Genomic DNA, 20,537 nt, shown 5'->3' with positions numbered 1-20,537 from the left:
AGAGATTAAGGATCTAAACCTACCTTGAGCACTTCTGTGGCAATTCCACATACACTAATCCCTACAGCTCATACAGGTAGGGTTAAAGAGATGTGAAGCTCAGAACTTCTTCCAAGAAACGTGGGGCAACCTACAGAGCTGAGCCCTTCCTGCACAGGTCCCAAACTCACCCTTCTGAAGGTCCTTTTGATTTCCACTAATGTATTGCAGTGAAAAAGGACTCTTTTCCAAGAATTTGAAAACAAGTGTCATATATGACTTTCCATGCAAAAAAATAATAATCCTCTCCATGTTGTAGGTGTGATTCCATTTTGGGGGAAGTTTCATAGGCCATTCTTCATAGTCACACAATGTCAACTCTCACCTCCCACTGCATGTGCCACACATGCCTTAAGAGGCAACTGATTAAACAGAATTAATTAACCAACCTGTGGGTCTTCTTCATCCTGATTTGAGGTATTTTTAATCCTCTTTGCAGATATTTAATGACTGCATACACAAGGAAAAACATTGTTAAATATTACAGTAAAGCAGTTCTATAAGGCAGGAAGCTACCTACCTCTCTTACAACAATTCATCTACTAGTCCTCATCCAGTTTGCTCCTTGATGCTGTGCTAAGCTATCATTAAAGCATTTCCCTCCTTTCAGTTCTCCTTTTTTTTTTCCCCCCACCTTACTGTTTCTGCAGGTCTGCAGTACTGACACTACCTTCTGAATTTATTCCCTCTCACCGGACAAGCAGTACCCATGAGACAAACACTCTTCTTTTTGTCTTGTTTTGTTTGTTTCTGTCTGTTTGTTTGTTTGTTTGTTGTTGTAATAAAAAGACAGGTTTCTTTGAACTTCGCCTTCTTAAGCTCTCTCCAAGTTCACCAGCACATATGAGATGTAGAATACAAGAAAGATGCTGTCAGTGGTGATGTGCACTGGGGTCCACTAGCAAGGAACTAAGCGTAAAAGTATTCAGTTGTGGAGATCATATGGCCACTGCTAAATAATGTCCTTTAATGTATAAAAGTAAATTACTTTTAAATGTGTTTCCACGGCAAATGCAGCCACCTGGCATGCAGGTCAGTACTTGGAAATGCTGTGTCAAGGAATGGAGCTGACTAGTTAATAGAAGTCACCATTCCCTTGCCCATGTTACAGCTCAGTAGGCTTTGAAGAAAGCATGCTGGAGATGCCATTTTCCACGGTTTTTTAAGCATCCACTTCAAGACACTTCACTCCAGGCTAGGAAGGGATGCCCTCCATCGCTGTAGTGCTACTTACAGAACTTATGGCACACAATTGTGGTTACAGCTTTGTACACTGCAAGCATTTGTGCAGAACAGAGTCCAGTGTGTGCATATTCACCACAACATATTCCTAAGAATGCTCAGTTATCATCTCCATACAGAAAAAAACTTCAGGCATTATGCCTTGCATTTCTCACGCCTACCTTTAAAGCAGAAGAGCAGTATGTTTTTACATGTGGAAAGAGGCTCTAAATTTTTCTTTTTTCTGAGTAGTAAAGAGTGTTTTGCGGGAGGAACGCTTCTGACTAAAATATTTCATATTCCTCCTTGCCCTGCAATAAGAACTGCCTCAATTAAAAAACAAACAAACAAACAAAGCCAACAAAAACAACCTATGCTGGTTTTAAAGCTTAAGTTTAGCAGGAACATATTCCAGTATTCCATAGAGAAACAGTGTCATAGAATCAATGGCTACCTCCCAAAGTCTCTGAATGAGGATCACATACCTTCCTGGAAGTCATGCTGTGATTAAACTAACCTCAGCAGAAGGGCAGCCAATTCCATGGCAACTTTTCCACTAGAGGTCAGGCTGAAGGAGCTAATGATCTATTTTAGCCTTCCAAATCTATGAGTGAAGTTACTAATCGAGATTTGGAAGTCTGAGTATTACTTAAAGTGAATCACAAAGAGGTATTAGACTTCTAAGTGTCCAACAGCCAGAGATATTTAATCATGAGAGTATTTTAATGCCTGTCAATACAACCTTTCACAGAGCACTTGATGTGCCATCTCAGTTGGCAGGACAACTGTTTGGAACAGAGAAAAGTTCTTCCTAAACTTCAACCTTGAACTGAAAACTCTGATAGCTTGAATAGTAACAGACAACCCTTTAAAAAGGGTATTGTAAAAGTTTTGCTTTTTATGTTTTGCTTTTAGGAAGGGCTTACGTTATAAGCATTTTCCACCAAAAATCTAGATTGAATTTGTTTCTGTAAATAACTAGGAAGAAATGCAGCTAAGCACAGAGTACATGACCACAGTGGGCTTCAAGCAACTAGAATTTTTCAAAAGCCCCAAGTGATTTGAATTCAGAGCCCAGGCTTTTCTTTTCCTGTATTTTGGTGACAGGCAATTCCATCACTTTCAGAAACAACTGACCCAACTTCCTGAAATAAATACCTTGAAGGCAGTGAAGTTCAGATACACACTTGTTTCTGAAAATTCAAGGAAACATTTTAATGTATCATGGACAGAGTATCATGTACCAGGACAGAGTCATTTTGGCCAAAGGTACATAAGCATTTACCCAAACAAACAAAAATTAAACCCGGGAATTGCCTACATTTACACTTCTGAAAACAAAGAATCCCTTTAAATTCACACAGAGATGAAGTCAGCTAACCAGGTCACCTTATATTAGCTGGTATTTTGAAGTGCTTCATGGTCAACTATTAGAGCCACTTCAAAGATACACAAAGTACTTGGGAGAAGAACACAAAACACCAGGAATAATGAGCAGAGAGAAGAAACCCTGTAAGTTTCTCCAGTCACCTAAGATTAGTGGTGGGAATAACAGGCATAATGAACAGAAATGAAGCACAGAAGGTGATAGTTTGACCTCTTCAGATGTCTCCCATGGACTAGCCCTTTCTGTACTTTCACCAACCAGGTCAAAGGCAGCATACCTGCTGATAACAGCCAGTTGCTTCATCAGTTAGAGATTACTTCATTTAATGATTTTGTAACAGGACCTGGCAATAGCAGTGTGAAATCTACATGTGCATGTTTTAAAAGGTGAAAATTCACTCCAGCTCAGTAATAAATTCAACTAATACACCCTTTTTCCTCTGCTAGTTCTCCTGAAATATGCTAACCTTTTAAAATTAACAGCTGTACAACAGGTAGAGTGCACCTCCCGAGGGCATGGACAGGAGAAATGCAAGAGCTGTTTGACAAGGACCACTTCAACACACTTATGTGGAGCTGGCACTCCGAGTTTGACTGAATCTGGTAAGGCACAGTTCCCAGATTGAGCACGTACCCCGCCCAGATGCACAGATGGTATTTGTGGGAGCAGAGGAAAATAAAATATAGGTTTAAAATAAATGCAAGAGAAACACAGAATAATATTGAATCACTCTAGGTATTTCTAAGGGTTTCCATTTATCTTTTCTACTTCTCAGCACATAGCGAGTGTATGTTCAGGGCTTTGAAACCACCGAGCAAATGGAAAGGATTTAAAACTAGTTTTGTTTCAAATGTAAGATCACAGAAATAAAGACAGGCTCCAGGTATTTCTCTTCAGAATGAGATTTCCATACAGAAATTTGATGCAAAAGGAGTTAAAAATGCCGTTCCTGCATATGTCTGGGAATGACAACTACACTTGTCAGAAGAGCTTTTTTGATGCTAAAGGAGAGGACTCACTCTGCTGCTGAATTTAAAATGGGTCCCTCTGCGTGGTGGCTACTTCCCCTTTGTTTTGAATGGATAGAAAGACATACAGCTCAGAAAAAGAGGCAAGCTACAAAGCAGTGAGGGAAATACAGCTTTATCATGATATAAGGAAGCAAGAATAGACAGAGACCGAGTAGACACAATCTGAGTTGGCAGGTTGACTGCAACAACAGCTGGTTTGGGCCACAGTTCAAGGCTGCACCCTCACTCCTTCACCCTCCATCACTAGTCCTTCTTAAGCTGGAAGAGCTGATGGCCTTTCTCACAACGATACCATCCAAGGTAGCTGTGTCAAAATCCAATAAAGAGCGAGCAGAGGAAGAAGGAACAGGTAGAAAATGGTGGAAAAAGAGAAGAAACACGAAAGCTCATATTTCCCACTGGAGTCTCTGCTAACCCAGAGGTGCTGACATGTGCATACTCTGCCATGTCAGGAGTTAAAGCTCCACAATGCTTTGTCTTTAATCCTCCTCTCTTAAGCATCCTCCTTCTAGAGGATGCAGCTCTGCATTTTGTTACTTGTTACTTAGATTTAACTTTTGGTAAATCAATGTTAACTTCTTGATTTCAAGTCCCACGCTCTCTTCTTTAGCAGACATGACTTAAACTTGAATTGCAATAAAAATTCTTTCTCTGCACCCTTCCTGAATCCTGCTGCTACCCTTCTCAGCTGCAGACTAACATAGCACTGCACCAAATTCCACCTCACAACTGTGGTTAGATAGGTAAGCCCTCCAGTATTATTTCTTGCAGTACAACTACTTCTCCTATGCAAAAAGCAAAACAAAGTCTTTGGCATATGGAGGTGGTAGAGAGAACTCTGCAGCTCCTGTCTGGGCCATCCCTGGGGTAGGAAAGCAAATCAAATGTGTTGTGTCCTGACTTCTGCCATTTAAAACGTATCAATGACCATCTCACTGGATATGGAGACTTCTTTTCCTTGAAATCTGTGCTGTTATTTAACACACAGCTACCAAAAAAAACGAATCAAACCAAAACAAAACTCAGCAAACTAAACAAAACAAATAAACAAACAAAACTCCCCTCAGGAAAAGTCTGTAAAGAAAGCATTTCAAATTAACACATCATAGAAAGACGCAAGCAAAGAGCGAAACTTCCCATCAGCAACATGTTTAGGACAGTATGACACAAAACACTAACTACATATACACATGTGAATTACCTGATATCTACATTTGCAAGTGTCACTCATTTTATGCTGAATTCATTCAAAAACAAAACCAAACTTCTACAAAGGGTCTAGACTTTATCCAGTCAGGAAAACTAAGTTTGCAGTAATTTCAACAAAAATAATTACTTCAAATTTTCACCAGTATGTCCAAAGAGAATTTAGCCCAAATATTTTCTTTTTTTTTTTTTTAATCTATTCAACTGAAAGAAATGGAGCTGCAACAGTTTATGTTTTTTAATCCCAAAGTGGATTATACAAACAACACTTTCATCAAAGACTTTTTACAACAAGCCTAGCATTACTGGTTTTATCTTATTATTAAGGTAAGCATTCTTCAAAGAACTGTATGATTGGAATCTCTTCCTGATACACAGTGACATGCTATTTGCTGGCTGCAGTGAGAAGAGTCAAAATGAAAACGAAAATACAAACAGGCTTTTTTTAAACCTTGTCTTTATTGATTTAGACTTCAGAGCTACAGCCAAAAATAGTGCATCTGTAGAAAATTATCACACATTCTATCAATACAGCATCATCACATGTTTAGAATTGTAAGCACTTGACAAATTGCAAAGGGAACATCCAATCTAGCATTCGGCAATGGAAGGCATGAACAGGGAATACAGGGAGAAAGATTCTTTTTCCTCCTAAAAGAAACATTTCTGAACAGGAATGAAAAGCTTCTTTTAAAAGAAAAGAATTCCAGTCACCACAGAAGACTCATATTGGCTCAGTCAGGGCACCACCACACACCGCTGCAAACTCTGTGTGGAATGTCGAATCGTACAGAGCAGCCAAGACTCTGCTACAGGAGCAGCACTGTCTTCAGCACTTTGTATGCCATCGAGAGGGTCACTGCATAGCCAACTGCCCAAGACAAACCTCTGCCAGGCTGGGGAAGAGGGATCAAGTATGCAAAAGTGTGAAGGATCCTCGCCCCAGTGAAGATCCTGAAATGCAGCAAGGCCGTGGACAGCTCAGGGCCACTAAGGGCATACAGCAGTCCAATGCCAACAAAGGGGACAATGTTTTCAAGGTCATTCAGGTGGCCTCTGGAGAAAGAAGAAAAGTTTTTTACAGTGTTACATTCTGTTGAATAAACCACTTCAAGCCTCATTATTTTTTCAGCATCTTCAGAGCATGCTACTGTTCAGGCCCTAACACAACTCTGCTTCCTCTGCAGTGGGGACTCTATCCAGCTACTGAAACAATTTTGGCTTGTTCACCTGACATCCCTCTGGTCTCTCTTGCTTCTGACCTTCTGTATGAAAGGTCTTAAGTTTTCTCCCTGGATCTTGGGGATATTAAGAGACTTACATGAGGTATATGAGTGCACCTGGGTGCACAAGAATGCAAAGTCAGGGAAGAACAGAGAGAGCTGTTATTTTCTTGTAGCCTCTCTCAATAGAACATCAGCTGATGGATGGATGACTGTGACTAAAACTACTGGACTTCATGGCCCAATGGTCTATTCCAATCCCACAAACTCAGTTTGTGGTCTCTGTAAAGAAAATATGAAATATCTACATATGAACCACTCTATCAAATCTCCATGAAGTTCAATCATCTTTAAGGTTATTTTTGAATATCTAACAGGTGTGACAGTTACGCTTTTCGTTCATTTTCTTCACTCTAAGCACTAAAATAGCTGAAAAAATGTTTGAAATTTTGAAACCATAACATAATTTACTAAAAATGTGTTGAGACTGAACTCCATATCTTGAAGTATTCTTTCACACCCCTTCCTAAACCTTCCTATGTTACTTCACTTCTTTAGATAAATTGTACTTTCAGCCAAATTTACTGATTGAAACGATCTCTAAGCCTTACTAATTATGTCATATTTCAGAGCCAACTGGAATCAGAACATGGCTCTGTCTTACAGCTGCCTTTTAAATCTATTTATCATTACAAGGAAACATAGCCCTCCAGCTTTTTAATTCTTGTTCCCCCAAAAAGTACTCTGAAGAAAGTAATCATTTCCCTATACCCATAAACAGAACACATTCCAGTCACTTATACAGGAGAGAAACCATTCTAAATCTATGCAGCATTATCTGTTGCTAAGAAGCTTGCAAAATACAGTACACTTCTATTAAGAACCACTGCTGAGAGGAAAATATGGATGCTTCAACACCAGTGGAGTAACTAGAACCAAGTTGACTTACTAAGTCTGGGGATGTATGAAAAACTCTGCAAAACAGAAACACAGGATTTGATAACACAGTGTTTTAAAAATCTAATCTCTGTAAATGACTGAGTAAGTTGTCATTTTTCTAATATAACAGTCTGAGTTAAATGGGCATCTGGTCATAAAGTTAGTCTCAACTTAGCTGGACTTTTAGAATTTACAAATAGGAAGGGATTACCCCTCACCAAAAAGTTTCCATTTTTATGTAACATCCAGCAAATTAAGCAACAACTTCCTGAACTATTCAGGGGCAGAAAAGGAAAGAGCAGAGCATCTTTACATCACACTGTGATTAGACTCTTCTTTTAGAGATTTTAATCTGTAAGACACATACAGAAATATATTTCATGAAACCACAGTCATCATTTGCAAGGATGCAGTTCTTAAATCAGAGCTGGTACATACTTTCAAGATCTTCCCTACTGCTTGTTTAAATGAGAAGAGTTCATTCACATTCAAGTTTTTGCCATAAAAATAAATTTAGCTTCATTAAGGAATTATCATATGGAAAGCACTCCATTTCCTTGTTAGCACAGGTGTATCAAACAGCATCTCAAAAGTTGAGATTTTGGCAACAGAAAATTTTGCCATCGGCTGAATGCAATTAAATAAGCTGCAGTATTTAACACACTGAAATACAGTTTACATTCTGCCATGGATTTTACAAAAGAAAATACACAAAATGCAGGTTGCACATTGCCATCCTACTGAGAGCAGAAGGCTGGTCAACTCTCCTGTACTCCTGAGTGAGCGACCTCGATTCAATCTGGCAGAAAGAGCACAGGTTCTGCCTCCCACTCTGTACAATCTGCCAGATTAAAGCTCTCATTACAACTCTGGAGTTCCATGGCTTTAACATAATTTTACTCCTCCTTCCCCTGTTATTTCCTTTACACTTTAGGAAAAAATGTAACTACTCCAACTGGTGTTCAAATTAGACAGAAGGCCAATTTAACCTGAATGGACACTGCTTCATATTAAATCAACTTATGGTCATATTTTACAATCTTCTCACCCCTTCCCCCATGCATACAGGACACTACCCAAGAGTTAGTTATTATAACCAGACAATGGCTTATCATTTTTAGCATGCACGTTGACCACTTGAATGTGGAATGGTTTGTTCATTTAAACTAATTAATGTATTAGATTACTACACAAAGCAACACAAAACATCCACAGGCTTGCCAGAGAGAAAGGGGCGAAATTAATTCCTTGGTTTAGTATTATTCTGCTACTTAAAATAGCTTTTAAAGACTCCTCTGCAATACCTGCGCACACGTTCGACATCTGCATCAGTCCTCAGGTATTTCTTGGCATTGTCACCTTTTCCAAACGATGCTGTATCTTCTGGGTTCACAAATGCCTGTTTCAAACAGAAGCACACAAGAGACATTAAAAGCCAAAATGTTTTATCCAGCCAAGGCAGCTCGCTATAAAGGCCACTCTTTTAACCAATGCTTCTATAACCTCACATAACTTACCTCAGGTTAAATGCACAGGGAATAGCAGAACATTCACCACTGCATTATTGCTTTCTTAAGCACAGCCTGCATATAGCTTGCATGCTGGCACATTAATATAATGCAATTTATGCATGTAGATAAAGCCTTCTGGTAAGATGGGACAAGCCTGAAGTAATGCCAGTGGGCTGAAGGAATGTAGGCCCCTGGAAGGGAGAAGGTCTGTACTACCCAAGTCTGTTTTCCACCATTCCTGACAAATTATCTGAAAGGCCTTTTGGATGCCTTCCTTCTTCAGAGGTTTATACAGCAATAGCATCCAAGAATCTTACTCCCAACCTCATTTATGAGCAAATAAGTTTCTCCCTTTCCTCTTAGGTACAAATTCTTCCACTTATATGACCCATTATTATCCCCAAATACTGCAAAACACTACTTGAAAACAACATTTAATCCAGGTAGTGCAGACTGCAGTAGATCTCTCCTTGCTGATACATGTAGTAACACAGGTTCTGCAGACTGTCCAGGCTATGAAGATGTAAGTCAAGAAAATCTTTTAATTTTAGGAGAGCTACATGATTGCTTTCTAGGGCAGCCTTGATCCCTATCTGTGAAATATCCACAGCCTCAAAATTCTAGAGACATATTAACAGTATCAGCAACATTATACCCTCTCTTGCTCCACTAACTGCTTTCCTCCGTTTTTTCTAAGCATTTTAAAGACTTTTTTTATATCAAATAGAAAACTATTAGTACTAATTTTTCTGGTTGTAATATTACTGTCAAAAAAACCCAAAAATTCCAAACTAATGAAGGTCCTGCTGTAACCTGCACCCACATGGATCATAACATGATATCAGCATTAATACAGGACTCCACTGGATCCACATATAGGTCCACTACAGCTGATGTGCAAAAGGAAGCAAGGTTATGACACAAACATATGGCTCCTGTTTTGAACACACAGGACAGGCTTTGTGCTCTACTAAATTTTCACCTGCACCAAAGACCTTAAGAGCCATTAGAAACCAGCAGCAGCTCAAACGCTGTGCTTTTAGGAACTCATGAACAACAGAGTGGTTCAAGCTGGGTTTTCTTGTGACCAGCAAGAACAAAAAAGCAGCATTTCAGTAAAAGGACTGCAACAAAATCCTTGAAGCACACACCATATTGCAGAAGCAGATCTCACAAGAACATGGAGGCAAACTCAGGGCTCTTTCAGCCCAGGAGCAAGTGTTTCCAACAGTGACCACGAGCAGATGCCTAGAGAAGATCAGGAACAGGGCAAACACAACACAAGGCTTCCCATAAGCACTCTATTCTAAGACAGATTATCTTCTGCAATATTTAGTAAAGCTCAGTGGATGTTTCATGTTCTTATCTAACCTACACAACAATCCATGTAAATTTTCAGCCTGTCTCTCATGCTAGAAACAATTTCAGGTTTTTTAGATAACGACCTACCTGCAATGGGAAGGTTAAAACAATTAGGGAGCATAGAAAGCTTTAGAATTACTGGATTAAAGGGTTATAGTTGCATAAAAATCTACTCCCTCTTCTGACCCTCAGTAGTTGGTTATTCATGTAATATGGCTCCATATCACACTTTATTTGCTTTATAAATCGGGTACCCTGGACAGGAGCTTTCTGCAGAAGACAGTGGAAATTATAGATCTGAAAAACTTTTATTTAAAAATAACAGAAATATTTTACAAGGGTAGGGTTAGTCAAATACAACTATAAGATACAGTCTCATAATTATCTCATTATTAGGTTAAAGATATTATCCATTTGAGACCAACAGGACACCAGTATGCCAAACTCAGAATATTTTTAGAAGAAGGAGGAGGAAGACAACGAATAGCAGCAGTTTTGAAAGCTGAAAAGAAACACGTGACGTTTCTGTATTTCGATAGAAATTTCAATTTATTCTACCAGACAGTATTCCCAAATTCCTACCTTTCTTGTCATCCTGTAGTATGCTGTTATAAGACTCATCAGCATCATTTTCAGAAGAACAATAGCTGCATAAGTGGCATAAGCCCTGAAGACTTCATTGTCAGCTAACTGGGTCGATTTGGCCATTTCTCCACTTCTCACAGACGACCTTTAGAAAACATTAAAGTTAGGCTAACATCATTGCAATCCAAAGTTCTGACAACAACATCCTCAGAATAGCCTTGGTTCTCAGCATCACAGCAATGGCAGCACAATTTTGCCACTGTGGAAAAAGTTTCTTTTCAAACAATCTTTCCTCTGTTTATTTTCACAATGGCCATAATATAAAACTTTAAGATTATTTAATATGTTGCTTCCATTGTAACTGCTTAGTAAACTGTCAAAGTACAAACCACCACCAGAATATTTAATGTAGTGGCAGAAACAACATTTAAGTCACAGAAATTAGTACCATTTTGAAATAACACAAGGAGTTAGGACAATTTTACACCAATTCATTTGAACTAGTGCATTTCCTTAAGCAGTTACCAGGGTAGAGTGTGTGACAATACTATGAATTCTACAGTATGTGAAGAGGAAAATTAGTGTTGCCTTTTTTTTAAAATATCACAATTATAATTGCACTTCAGCTTTTAAACTAACCAATATCTTTCTACCCAACAATAACTTGTAATCAAACTGAGTTAAACATGCATTTTTCTCCTTTAAGACCTTGTTCTTAAAAATTGCTTTTAGCATGATTCACGGGCAAAGATTAAGTTGTAATGACAAAAAAGGAGAGAACTATTTCTGCTTTTATCATGGGAGGTTTAAGCTAATGAAGTCTCTTTCCAATGAGACCATACCAAACCCACAATCCTGTGGAAGGAGTACCTTTTATCAACACCATAAAGTTAAGAAGTGGTGAGGAGCACATAAAAAGAAAAAAACATGTCTCCTTGCATATTAATTTTTTTCTCTGCACAGAACAAGGCTTTTGCCTCACCAAGTGCTTTAACCATGCATTTAGTGACTAGGAATCCATAAAATTAGTATGTGTTAGAGACGAAAATAAACGAACTTTTTGTTATAGTTAAGTTCTTTCCTGTGATATAAGTTTAACAATAGGAATAAAAAGGTTAATATTAACTTGATTACAGTTCTAACAACCCCTCACATTGCTTTTAGCACAGTCACTGACAGCTATTGCCAAACAAGGGCAACTAGATGAGCAGAGAGCACTAGAAGACTTGCTCTAAAGGCACACCCCGGGTGAGAAAGTGGGCAGGGTGGAAGTAAGCAGCAGTTTGCTCAGAGAAAACAAATCTAGCCTTGCCAGGACCTGTCTGCTGTGCTAATGGGATTCTGCTCCCTCTTTCATCCTTTCTACAACTGCGTTTGGGTCACCGGGCCTATCACGGGGTCTAGGGACGATGGGAAATACAGTGTAACTCTCTCTTCTCACGTTACAGCACAGTTCACAAGATAAACCCTGGCAGAAACTGTATCTTTTAACTTCTCTCAGCAGAAAGCGCACGCAGTTTCACACAACAAAAGGAAAGTAAATCCATGGCGTCAGAGCGTTTTTCATTACTGGATGTTAAAGCCATGCTGAAAAGACATCCCAAAATGCTGCAAGGCCGTGAGAAATTGTTCAGCAGCGCCTCCGAACCACACATCTACTCATTTTTCCCTGGCTGCAGGCAGGGCTGGCCTCTCCGAGCGCCCCCAACGCCTTCGATACGAAACGAAAGCAAACCGGAGAACTCGTGATTTCAACAACACGAGCAGAAACGCGAAAGAAATAAACGCCACGTTCTAAAACAGCGCGGGGCTTTTACGCCGAGATATGCTCGGCAAGATTACAAACAGCTGGGTAGTAATAATAATAACAGTAATAATAATAATAATAGCAGAGCTCTGCAAAACACGTGTCTGGCAGGGTCGGAAGGGCACAGATCGCTCGGCCGCTCCCGCCGAGCGTGTCCCGCGGGCAGCGACAGGAGCGCGTTTTTTTGTGCGTGTTTAAAAACGCGGCCCTCTCCCCAAGCGCTGCGCTCAGGCTCCGCTTCCAGAGGAGCCCCGGCCCCGCGGGGAGATGCCCCCCCCCCCCACCAGCGATCCTAAGGACAGCCCGGCCCCCGCGCCCCCCCCGGCTCCCGCACCCCGGCGGGGGTCGCTCCGGATGGCGGCGGTGGGAGAAGCGGCCCCGGGAGCCGCCCCCGCGCAGCGCCCACGCACCTCGCCCGTCCCCGCGGCGATCCGAGCCCCGCTGCTTCCCGCCGCTCCCGCCCGGCCTCGGCTCCACAGACCGGCCTGGCCCCGCCTCGCCCCGCCGGGCGGCGGGGCGGGTCCCATCCCGATCCCGATCCCGATCCGATCCCGATCCCGATCCCGGCCGCCTTGCCGCTTGTCCCCTCCCGCAGCCGCGCGGTGTCAAAGGGCAGATCAGGCCGAGACCCTGCGAACGGTACCTGGGGGAGAGAGAAGTAAAAACCGCGAAAAGCAAGCAAGGAAAAGCCCTCCTGTCCGAACACCCTTGGTTTTAGAGGGGGGGGGGGGGGGGGAAGCCAAACAACTGTGGGTGGTGACACGCCACGTGCAGCGATTGTGCAAACTCCTGAAGTTACCTAAAAACTGTGTGAAACACCTAAAATAATCAGCGCTTCGGCCCCTGCATTGCTCTGGTGGATCTGACCTTCTACCAAAGGAAAAGTATGTAAAAATGCTTGTGTTGCCAAGCCGTCGGTGCTGTTCCACGTGCACCACGTTGCTGTGCAAGGTGTGACGGAAAATAAAGGAACTTCACAGCTGGCCACAGGCTTTGCCTGCCGGTGTGCTAGAATGTCCTGACAGGAGGAACCCTGGTGTCTGAACTTCCCTCTGCTTCTTCAGAATGCTGTTATATTTCTTATGCTATTCCCACACCACTCCTCCTCATAACTGGACTTGTGACTGAGCAGCTCATGATAAACTGGACTGAAGAAGGTAGAGATACATGTACTCAGGTGTCCAATAAAGATTTCAGAAGTAATCCTAAAGATGTGCGTAGAGGCAGAAGGGGAGACAATTTTTAAAGCTGCATCATTATGAAAAAAACCTGGGCTTAGGTGCATGTCTTCAGCATTCATTGGTGTTACTTCTGTGCTTCACGTTCTGTTAAATACCTGCGTGACTCTTCTTATAAATTACAAAACACAACAAGAACTTGTTTGAGCAGGAACTGTAGTATCAGGTCTGTTTTTAGAAGTTGGGTTCAACAGCCTTTGTTCTCACTAAGGACACAGCAAATAGTATTTCTGCTGAAGTCAACAAAACAATTCACATGAGCATGGGTCCATCCCAGGGAGCAGATTTCCATTTCAAACAACATGGAAGCATTTCTGCAGCTCATAACTTACTTCAAGGCAGGAATTGTATCTTCGTAAATTTTTTTACGACACCTAGCACATATCACAGTCACATAGTGTGATTAATGCTACTGAAAGAAAACTATAATTATCTTCTATTACCACCTTTTTGTTTGTTTGACATTCTAATCCATATCCAAAGTCAGTTTAAAAAGCAGATAAACCTATTGAGTTAACAGTTAAACTAAATACACATTATTATACCTGAGAAGAAAAGCTGGTAATTGATTTATACACTGTTCTCAGAACTACACCTGGAAACACTGGGAAACCAGGAAAGAGGTTTTTTTCATTAGTTGTAGGTAGGATATAAAAAGAAGCAGAAACATAGCTAGAAATTCTACAGATTTCATGTTTTTCTTTGGATTTCACATTCCAGTTTTACAGATTTTAGAAATTCAGATAGATTTATGTGACTTTAAAAAAACACTTCTGAAATTGGGAAAGCTGCTATACTCTCAGTCTTTGAATTTTGAGGCCAACACCTTGTTAATTTTTTCCTACTGTCTTTGAATTCACCTAATTCTGAGGAAGGTACAGGTAAGAAGATATGAGGAAGGGAAGAGGTCAGGAAGGAAGGGGGAAGAGGATGGAAGGAGGAAAGAGAAAGAAAATTAAAAAAAAAAAAAAAGAAAAATAGGAAAAAAGAAAAATAATAAAGAGACAAATATAAAAAGAAAGAAAAGAAAGAAGAAGAGGAAGGGGAAGGTGAAGGAAGATAAGAGAAGGGATAAAAAGAAAAGACGAAAAATGAATAAAGAAAAAAGGAAAATAGAAAACATGGAAAAAGAAGAAAGGAAATAACATAAGAGAAAATTAGATAAAAGGACAAAAAGAGAAAAGGAGAAAGACAAGAAAATTAAAAAAGACAGAATTAAAGAAAAAAATAAAGAAAGATAGGTGGGGGGGCAAGAAACAAGAAAAGAAACCAAGATTTCTTGCAGACACTGAACCACTTAAAAGGTTCAGGTTCCTAGCCTCTTCGAGGGAAGAGTCTCAGAAGAGTGCAAAGTGGGCCCAATAGTCAGTAAAGCAGAAATTAACTTGTGCTCAAGGTCTATTTGCTTCTCAAGGTTCAGTAGCAGCATAAAGTGCCTGTAGAACATTTGAAAACTGCTGTGATCTAAGTGAGGTTGGATACATAACTGGTGATAGTTGCTCCTGAGGGGCCCATTCTTACAGTCCTTACTCATGTGAATTGTCCCTTGGATATTAATGGGATTACTCTTGTAAATCAGGGATGCCATATCAGCCCAGTGCCCAGGGTTATGCTGATCATGAAGGGCTTGATCTTGCAAACCTCATTCATGTGAGCAACCCTTTTTCATGACAATTTTCCCATCGACTTGAAGAACTACCCATATAGCCAGAGACAGTAGAATCAGGACATGAGTTTAGGGTCAGCATAAAAGTAGGAATAAAAGAGTTTTTCATTTAACCTCCAGCAAGGAATAGATACTCCCCAAGAAGGCCAGATAAGTGCAATCATTCTATTTTAACTGCAGGGAGGGCAAGGGATAGGTATATATTGATCAGCCTTGTTCCAATCCTGTCTCCTTCCCTGGCTCCATTTATTTACCATAATTAGAGTGGTAAAGAAGGCACTGACAGTACATTTTCACCATACCTCAAGGTTTTGCTCACCATCCCCTTGATAATATAAATTAGTGCTTTCTTCAAGTAAAATTGACAAATTATGCCTCCTGCATGAAATGAACCAATGCTTTGCAGAGAAAAACAAATAATGAACACTAATATTCAGTCCATGTTTTGTCTCAAAATCTGAAGTGCTGTTTAAATGCCGAATGGAATGTTTAGTATAACGGGCCAGAGTCAGTTTTTGTGCTACTCCATTAAAACCTACACGTTCTGGTTTGGGAGAACTTTCACTATATCAAGTGTTGACACCTGTGTAATTTCGCTGTGATTCACACACTTCTGCTTCAGAAGATCTCAAGCTGCTGCCTGGTTTCTCTGGGGAACTGCTTCAAAAACAGCAAGAAAGGATCTTTTTCTTCAGTCGGGAACAGTCTCTGCTGGGTATAGCTCAGCGTCTAAGCTGCCTTTTGGTTGAGCTTCTAGCTCCAAAAGAGCAGTGTTCATCCATCCACCCCTTTTATTCATGCCACTGTTAAGAGGACAACAGTTCTCAGTATCGCAATTTGGCATTTTTTTCAGAGTTTCAGGTGCTCATTTGTGAGACAGAAACAATAGCTTGTGATTTAAGTGACCATTCACAGGCAGTGGTGACCAACAAGCAGTGAGAGAAAAGGATACAGTCTCCACAAAACACGGGAGTGGTCATATCTGCTGATTATATACCCAGTTATACATAATTTATACATTATGCAGAAACCCCACAAAGCTCATTTACTGGCCATTTAAAGAGACAAAAAGTAAGGTTTTCCTTAGTCTCCCAGATCAAAAGTCAAGTGCAGACATATCACAAGCAGTACTCCAATACAGGAAAATGATCTGTTGCCCTACCAGCTTGATGTCCCACCTGAGGAACAACTCAGAAAGGGATTGACATGCACACAGGCAGACCTCTTTAGTAGGTCTGTATATCAGCACATCATGGACCATTTTTTACCTTGAGTCCACTTTCACTGCATATGAACAGATATTGCTTCTGAAAATAAGTCTGCAGCATAGAACCACTTTGCAACTGACAACAATGCATGTGATCAGTAAGGTCTTTAAAGTCTCTTGCTGAACTGAAGGGAAAACCTTCACTCAGTTTTGTGACACAAGTATTTTTATTAGGAAAGCAGGATATTATTACCATTAAAGGGCATGAGAGAGTTGATATCACTATAATGCTCAGATGTGCCCATAAAACAGATTTTGCAGACACCATAGGAAGTTACTTTTACACTAATCCAATGAGAAGAGTTATTTTTTGAGCATTATTGCATACAGCTCATAGAACAAAATCTGATCCTTTAAAATGACCCTGAAGTAGCAAAAGGAGAAAGTATTCACTATTGAAGCAGAATGCTTTTCAAGTTTCACTTCACAGATTGAACAAAGTATTGGGAGCAAAATGGTTTTTGAGGTGTTGAGGTTTTAATCATTAATATAGGATAATATAATGATATAGAGTCCAGTAGGTTTTACTTGTACTACTGCTCTACTCTAGAAACAGAAGGAAAATATATGGCTGGAGACCAAACTGGAAGATTTCTTGCCACAGTGCCTCTCCAAGTGCACACAGAAGACTCACAGTCACTTGGAGTGAAGCTACTGAGAAGACAGAGATAATAACAGGCATCTAGGAAGTGGTGGCCGAGTTATCTCTGCAGACAAGAGATAATAGACGGACCTGGTATGTCTGTAGACAAATAGATAAAGTTATAAAGTTGTTTTCTGAAGTTCTCACAAGTCATACAGTGAGCTTTCATATTCAAGTAGATGTAGGTTTTATGTAAGGCAGAGAAAGAGCCAGGCCCTGTGGACTGAAGCAAGCTCATTTTTCTCTGAGGGTACTAAACTGCTCTACGACCTTTGGTCACCGTTAATCTTAACTGGATTCATATCACAGTTGAATGTCCATAGGCTAAATGGTCCTGGCACACGTTATTAGTCATTCAAATTAGAGTTTCTTAACACTTTGTATGTATATGTCACTGATGGGATGTGAACCATCTTAACTAATGGAGCAGCTTCTGCCTGGCAGTTTAGTGATGATTATAAGAGCTGAAGGCAGGGAAGGAAAGGGGTACTCCTGCCTAGGTGGTTATTTTTGAGGAGTAACCATCTGAAAGAATGAACTTAAGTGTTCCCTGTAAGCAAGATATTGATCAGTAGTAATCACCTGTCCTGTCAACAGGCACATATCACTGATCTGATGGTAGGACAGTGTGTGGGATTCAGTAGAAGGACTGCATCAGAGGATGTGGGGAGAAGAAACAGGCCCCCCAGCTTCTGGAAGCCTGTTTTCATCCTGCAGGAAATGCAGGCAGGAGATTTCTGCCTTTGACAATTCAGCTGTCTCCAACTCAAAGAGTGAAAGAAGTTGTGTAATGAATGCAGAGTATATTCTGCTAAGTGAGGAAAGGATGTCTAAAGTGTGCCTGTCTGGGAGTTACATCTGTGTGTGAGTTGTTCTTATGTAAGGGTTAGGAGGCAGACTTTGTACTCAGTGTGAGGCAAACATAATTGTTTTAAAAAATCAATTATCTGCAATTATAGGGCCTACTCAAACAGTACCTTTGTAGCATGCACAGCTTCCCCAGGTAGCACAGCTATTTTTATTAGTAATCTCCCCTCCTCCAGCTCTCTATACAGAGCCAAGTTTAGAGTCAGCAAAATTACTTGGAACCAGCACATTTTATCCCCAACAGGCCAACCAACCACAGTTAAACTGCATTACCATACTTTAGGCTTTAAAGGGGTTCCTTTACTGCAGTGTATAAAAGGCCATAATGAGTGACAGAAAGGGAAAGGAGAAGACAAACATTTCACCTGTGAAGGGTTAAAGTCTTCCTCGATGTATGTCCATTGACTTCAGCTGGCCAGGGCTGAATACAGGCAATTCAGCATTTAACAATGAGCAGCTTTTGCTTAGTTGGCAAGGAAAGAAACAATTTAAGGTCCAGAGCCTTCCCTGTGCTCTTTCTGTCTTCCTGAATCTTCACTTAGTTGCAGTAGCTCTCTCCTAACTGGAATGACACTCTGCAGGGTTGGCTGTGGGATATTTTCTGCTGCGGTGCAAGATTATTCCTTGTGGTTTTATGGTGCAGTAGTAGACTTTAATAGTCACCCGAGACAATTATTCAGATACTGTATTGTGCAATAAGATTGCTTTTGAACAGCTGCAGAAATAGTTAGCAGAGACTCACTCCCTAAAGCCCTGGGATGGGAAATAAAACCAAACAAACCACAGCAGCAAGACAAGAGTCTGCATCTTACTTCATCATTTAGCTTGTAGAAAAAGGAGTTGTGTAATTTATTTAAAAGTTAATTGGGACAGGGACCATTTTTCATTTCATGGTCCATATAACGCCCAGTAATAATAGGCTACAAATACATACTCAGTCACTACTCAAACACAAATCCTCTTTGGGCAGAGTTGTGACCCAGTATATGGTGCTTTGCCAGGCAATTCTCGTTAAAAAGATAAAGAGCTGAGAAGATAGGGATGCAATTATTCTCTCCAGTAGTGATGTTGTTCTTTGGTGCAATCCCATTTACAAAGAACATCACAAAATCATGCATTCCTCTGCTAAATATGGGCAATTTTCTTTCTCATAGTTTCAGTGTTGCCATTCTGAGGAGTGTTATGCCTTAACAAAAATACCATTTCTTTTTATTTCATGTCCAAGTCATGATAACCAGTGTTTCTGTAACACTTTGTTGCAACTAATTAATTTGCTTGCCATTGCAATTCTAACTAGTCTTGGTGAAAATCTTTTGGCTGATATAACACATTTTGGCTTAGCTTGATGCTCTCTGTTGGTTTAAGTCTCACAAGACAAAGGGATATTCAGCTGCACTGTCTATTTAGCTTGAATAAAGAGTGCTCATAAACACATAAAATTTTATGGAATCTGCTCATCAAATCTTGCCTCCGGGTCAGGACTCAGGAGGATCTGTCAGTACAGCAGGGGAGAGAAGTACTCTTGCTTAGTTCAGCCTCTGAGAAGGCTCCCTGTTGGCTTTTTTCTTTATCTGGGCAGTTGGTGGGGGCTCAATAGGCTCTGCTAACCCACTCCTCTGCTGTACCATAACCACGTTTCTCTTAAGACACACTTTGAGCATTTCCTCACCATTTTCTCCCAGAATGACTGTGCAGGCAAAATCAAGCTGGGACAATGTTTTGTACTAAATACAGTGCATGATATGTTGGGAATTTAGTGGCTGAAAGACTGCTTTTTCACTTTTTACTGATGTTGCTTCAGTGAAGTTGCTCTTGATTTATAGCTGGATCAGCAAAATCAGAATCAGACCCTTGCTGCTCATTTCTGTGAGAGCAGTACTGGGCCTAACGTGCTCTTGTGCTCATTATATATCTCAGTACCAAGTCTCTCAGCTTTGATTCATAGAGTTCTCTTTAATTTGGTACATGCAGGCTTCCAGACTAGATCACATAGCAGCAGGATAACAATCCTCAGGAGAGCATTTCAGTTTGAGAAATTCATGAAGAGGGTGACTTTGCTGCTTACCTTCAATGACACTTGTGGAATAGGAAAGAGAGGAGTGAATGAAATGGAATTGCCAGCCTGTTTCAAAATGTATGCTCTATTATACAGAGGATGACAAATAGCACCCTCAATAACATAATTCTGGTAGCTGTGCAAGTTTTTGTTGTGTTGTTGTTTTTTCTGCACTGTAATCTGTCTTTTCACATTTAGGCCAGGCTTTTCTTACCTGTGCACGCTGCACATGGGAGCTCTGAAATACTCCACTGTGCCCTTCTGCAGAGCAGGGATCCACAGGCCTTGCCTGGGGTGAAGGCAAGCAGGAGGAACAGAGCTTTTTTCTGCCATGCAGCAGGGAAAGACCTTTGATTCACCTCTTCTCCCCTCCCATCTCCAGCACTCTGACCAAGAGTGTTGAATTCAGAGTGGGAGAGGAGTCATCACAGTGTGAGGTGGTACAGATCTGGGACAGGTCACTCCCTTATGGAGCAAAACCTGCTGCTT

The 20,537-nt window shown here is 40.6% G+C and overlaps 1 protein-coding gene across 1 annotated transcript; it reads right to left on the bottom strand.

Annotated features, from left to right (window-relative positions):
* Nucleotides 1–5,324: 5,324 nt before the first annotated feature.
* MGST1 (microsomal glutathione S-transferase 1) lies at nt 5,325–10,664 on the bottom strand. Its single transcript, XM_029963622.1, has 3 exons — nt 10,502–10,664; nt 8,351–8,445; nt 5,325–5,940 (listed from the first exon to the last, which is right to left on the bottom strand). Exons 1-3 carry the CDS (start codon nt 10,625–10,627, stop codon nt 5,694–5,696), a joined length of 468 nt encoding a protein of 155 aa, XP_029819482.1. The 5' UTR covers nt 10,628–10,664; the 3' UTR covers nt 5,325–5,693.
* Between the last annotated feature and the right edge of the window lie 9,873 nt (nt 10,665–20,537).

The sequence above is a fragment of the Manacus vitellinus genome, unplaced genomic scaffold, assembly GCF_001715985.3.
Source record: "Manacus vitellinus isolate BGI_N305 unplaced genomic scaffold, ASM171598v3 scaffold_5_pilon, whole genome shotgun sequence".
NCBI classification, from domain to species: Eukaryota; Metazoa; Chordata; class Aves; order Passeriformes; family Pipridae; genus Manacus; species Manacus vitellinus.
This window is presented reverse-complemented; position numbering and strand designations above follow the sequence as displayed.

Excerpts from the sequence above, each read along its gene's own strand:
- MGST1 (XM_029963622.1), bottom strand. The coding sequence starts at position 10,627 with ATGGCCAAATCGACCCAGTTAGCTGACAATGAAGTCTTCAGGGCTTAT. Across the intron at positions 8,446-10,501 it reads ACTACAGGATGACAAGAAAG|GCATTTGTGAACCCAGAAGA; the intron begins GTAGGAATTTGG and ends TGTTTGAAACAG. Across the intron at positions 5,941-8,350 it reads GATGTCGAACGTGTGCGCAG|AGGCCACCTGAATGACCTTG; the intron begins GTATTGCAGAGG and ends TTCTTTCTCCAG.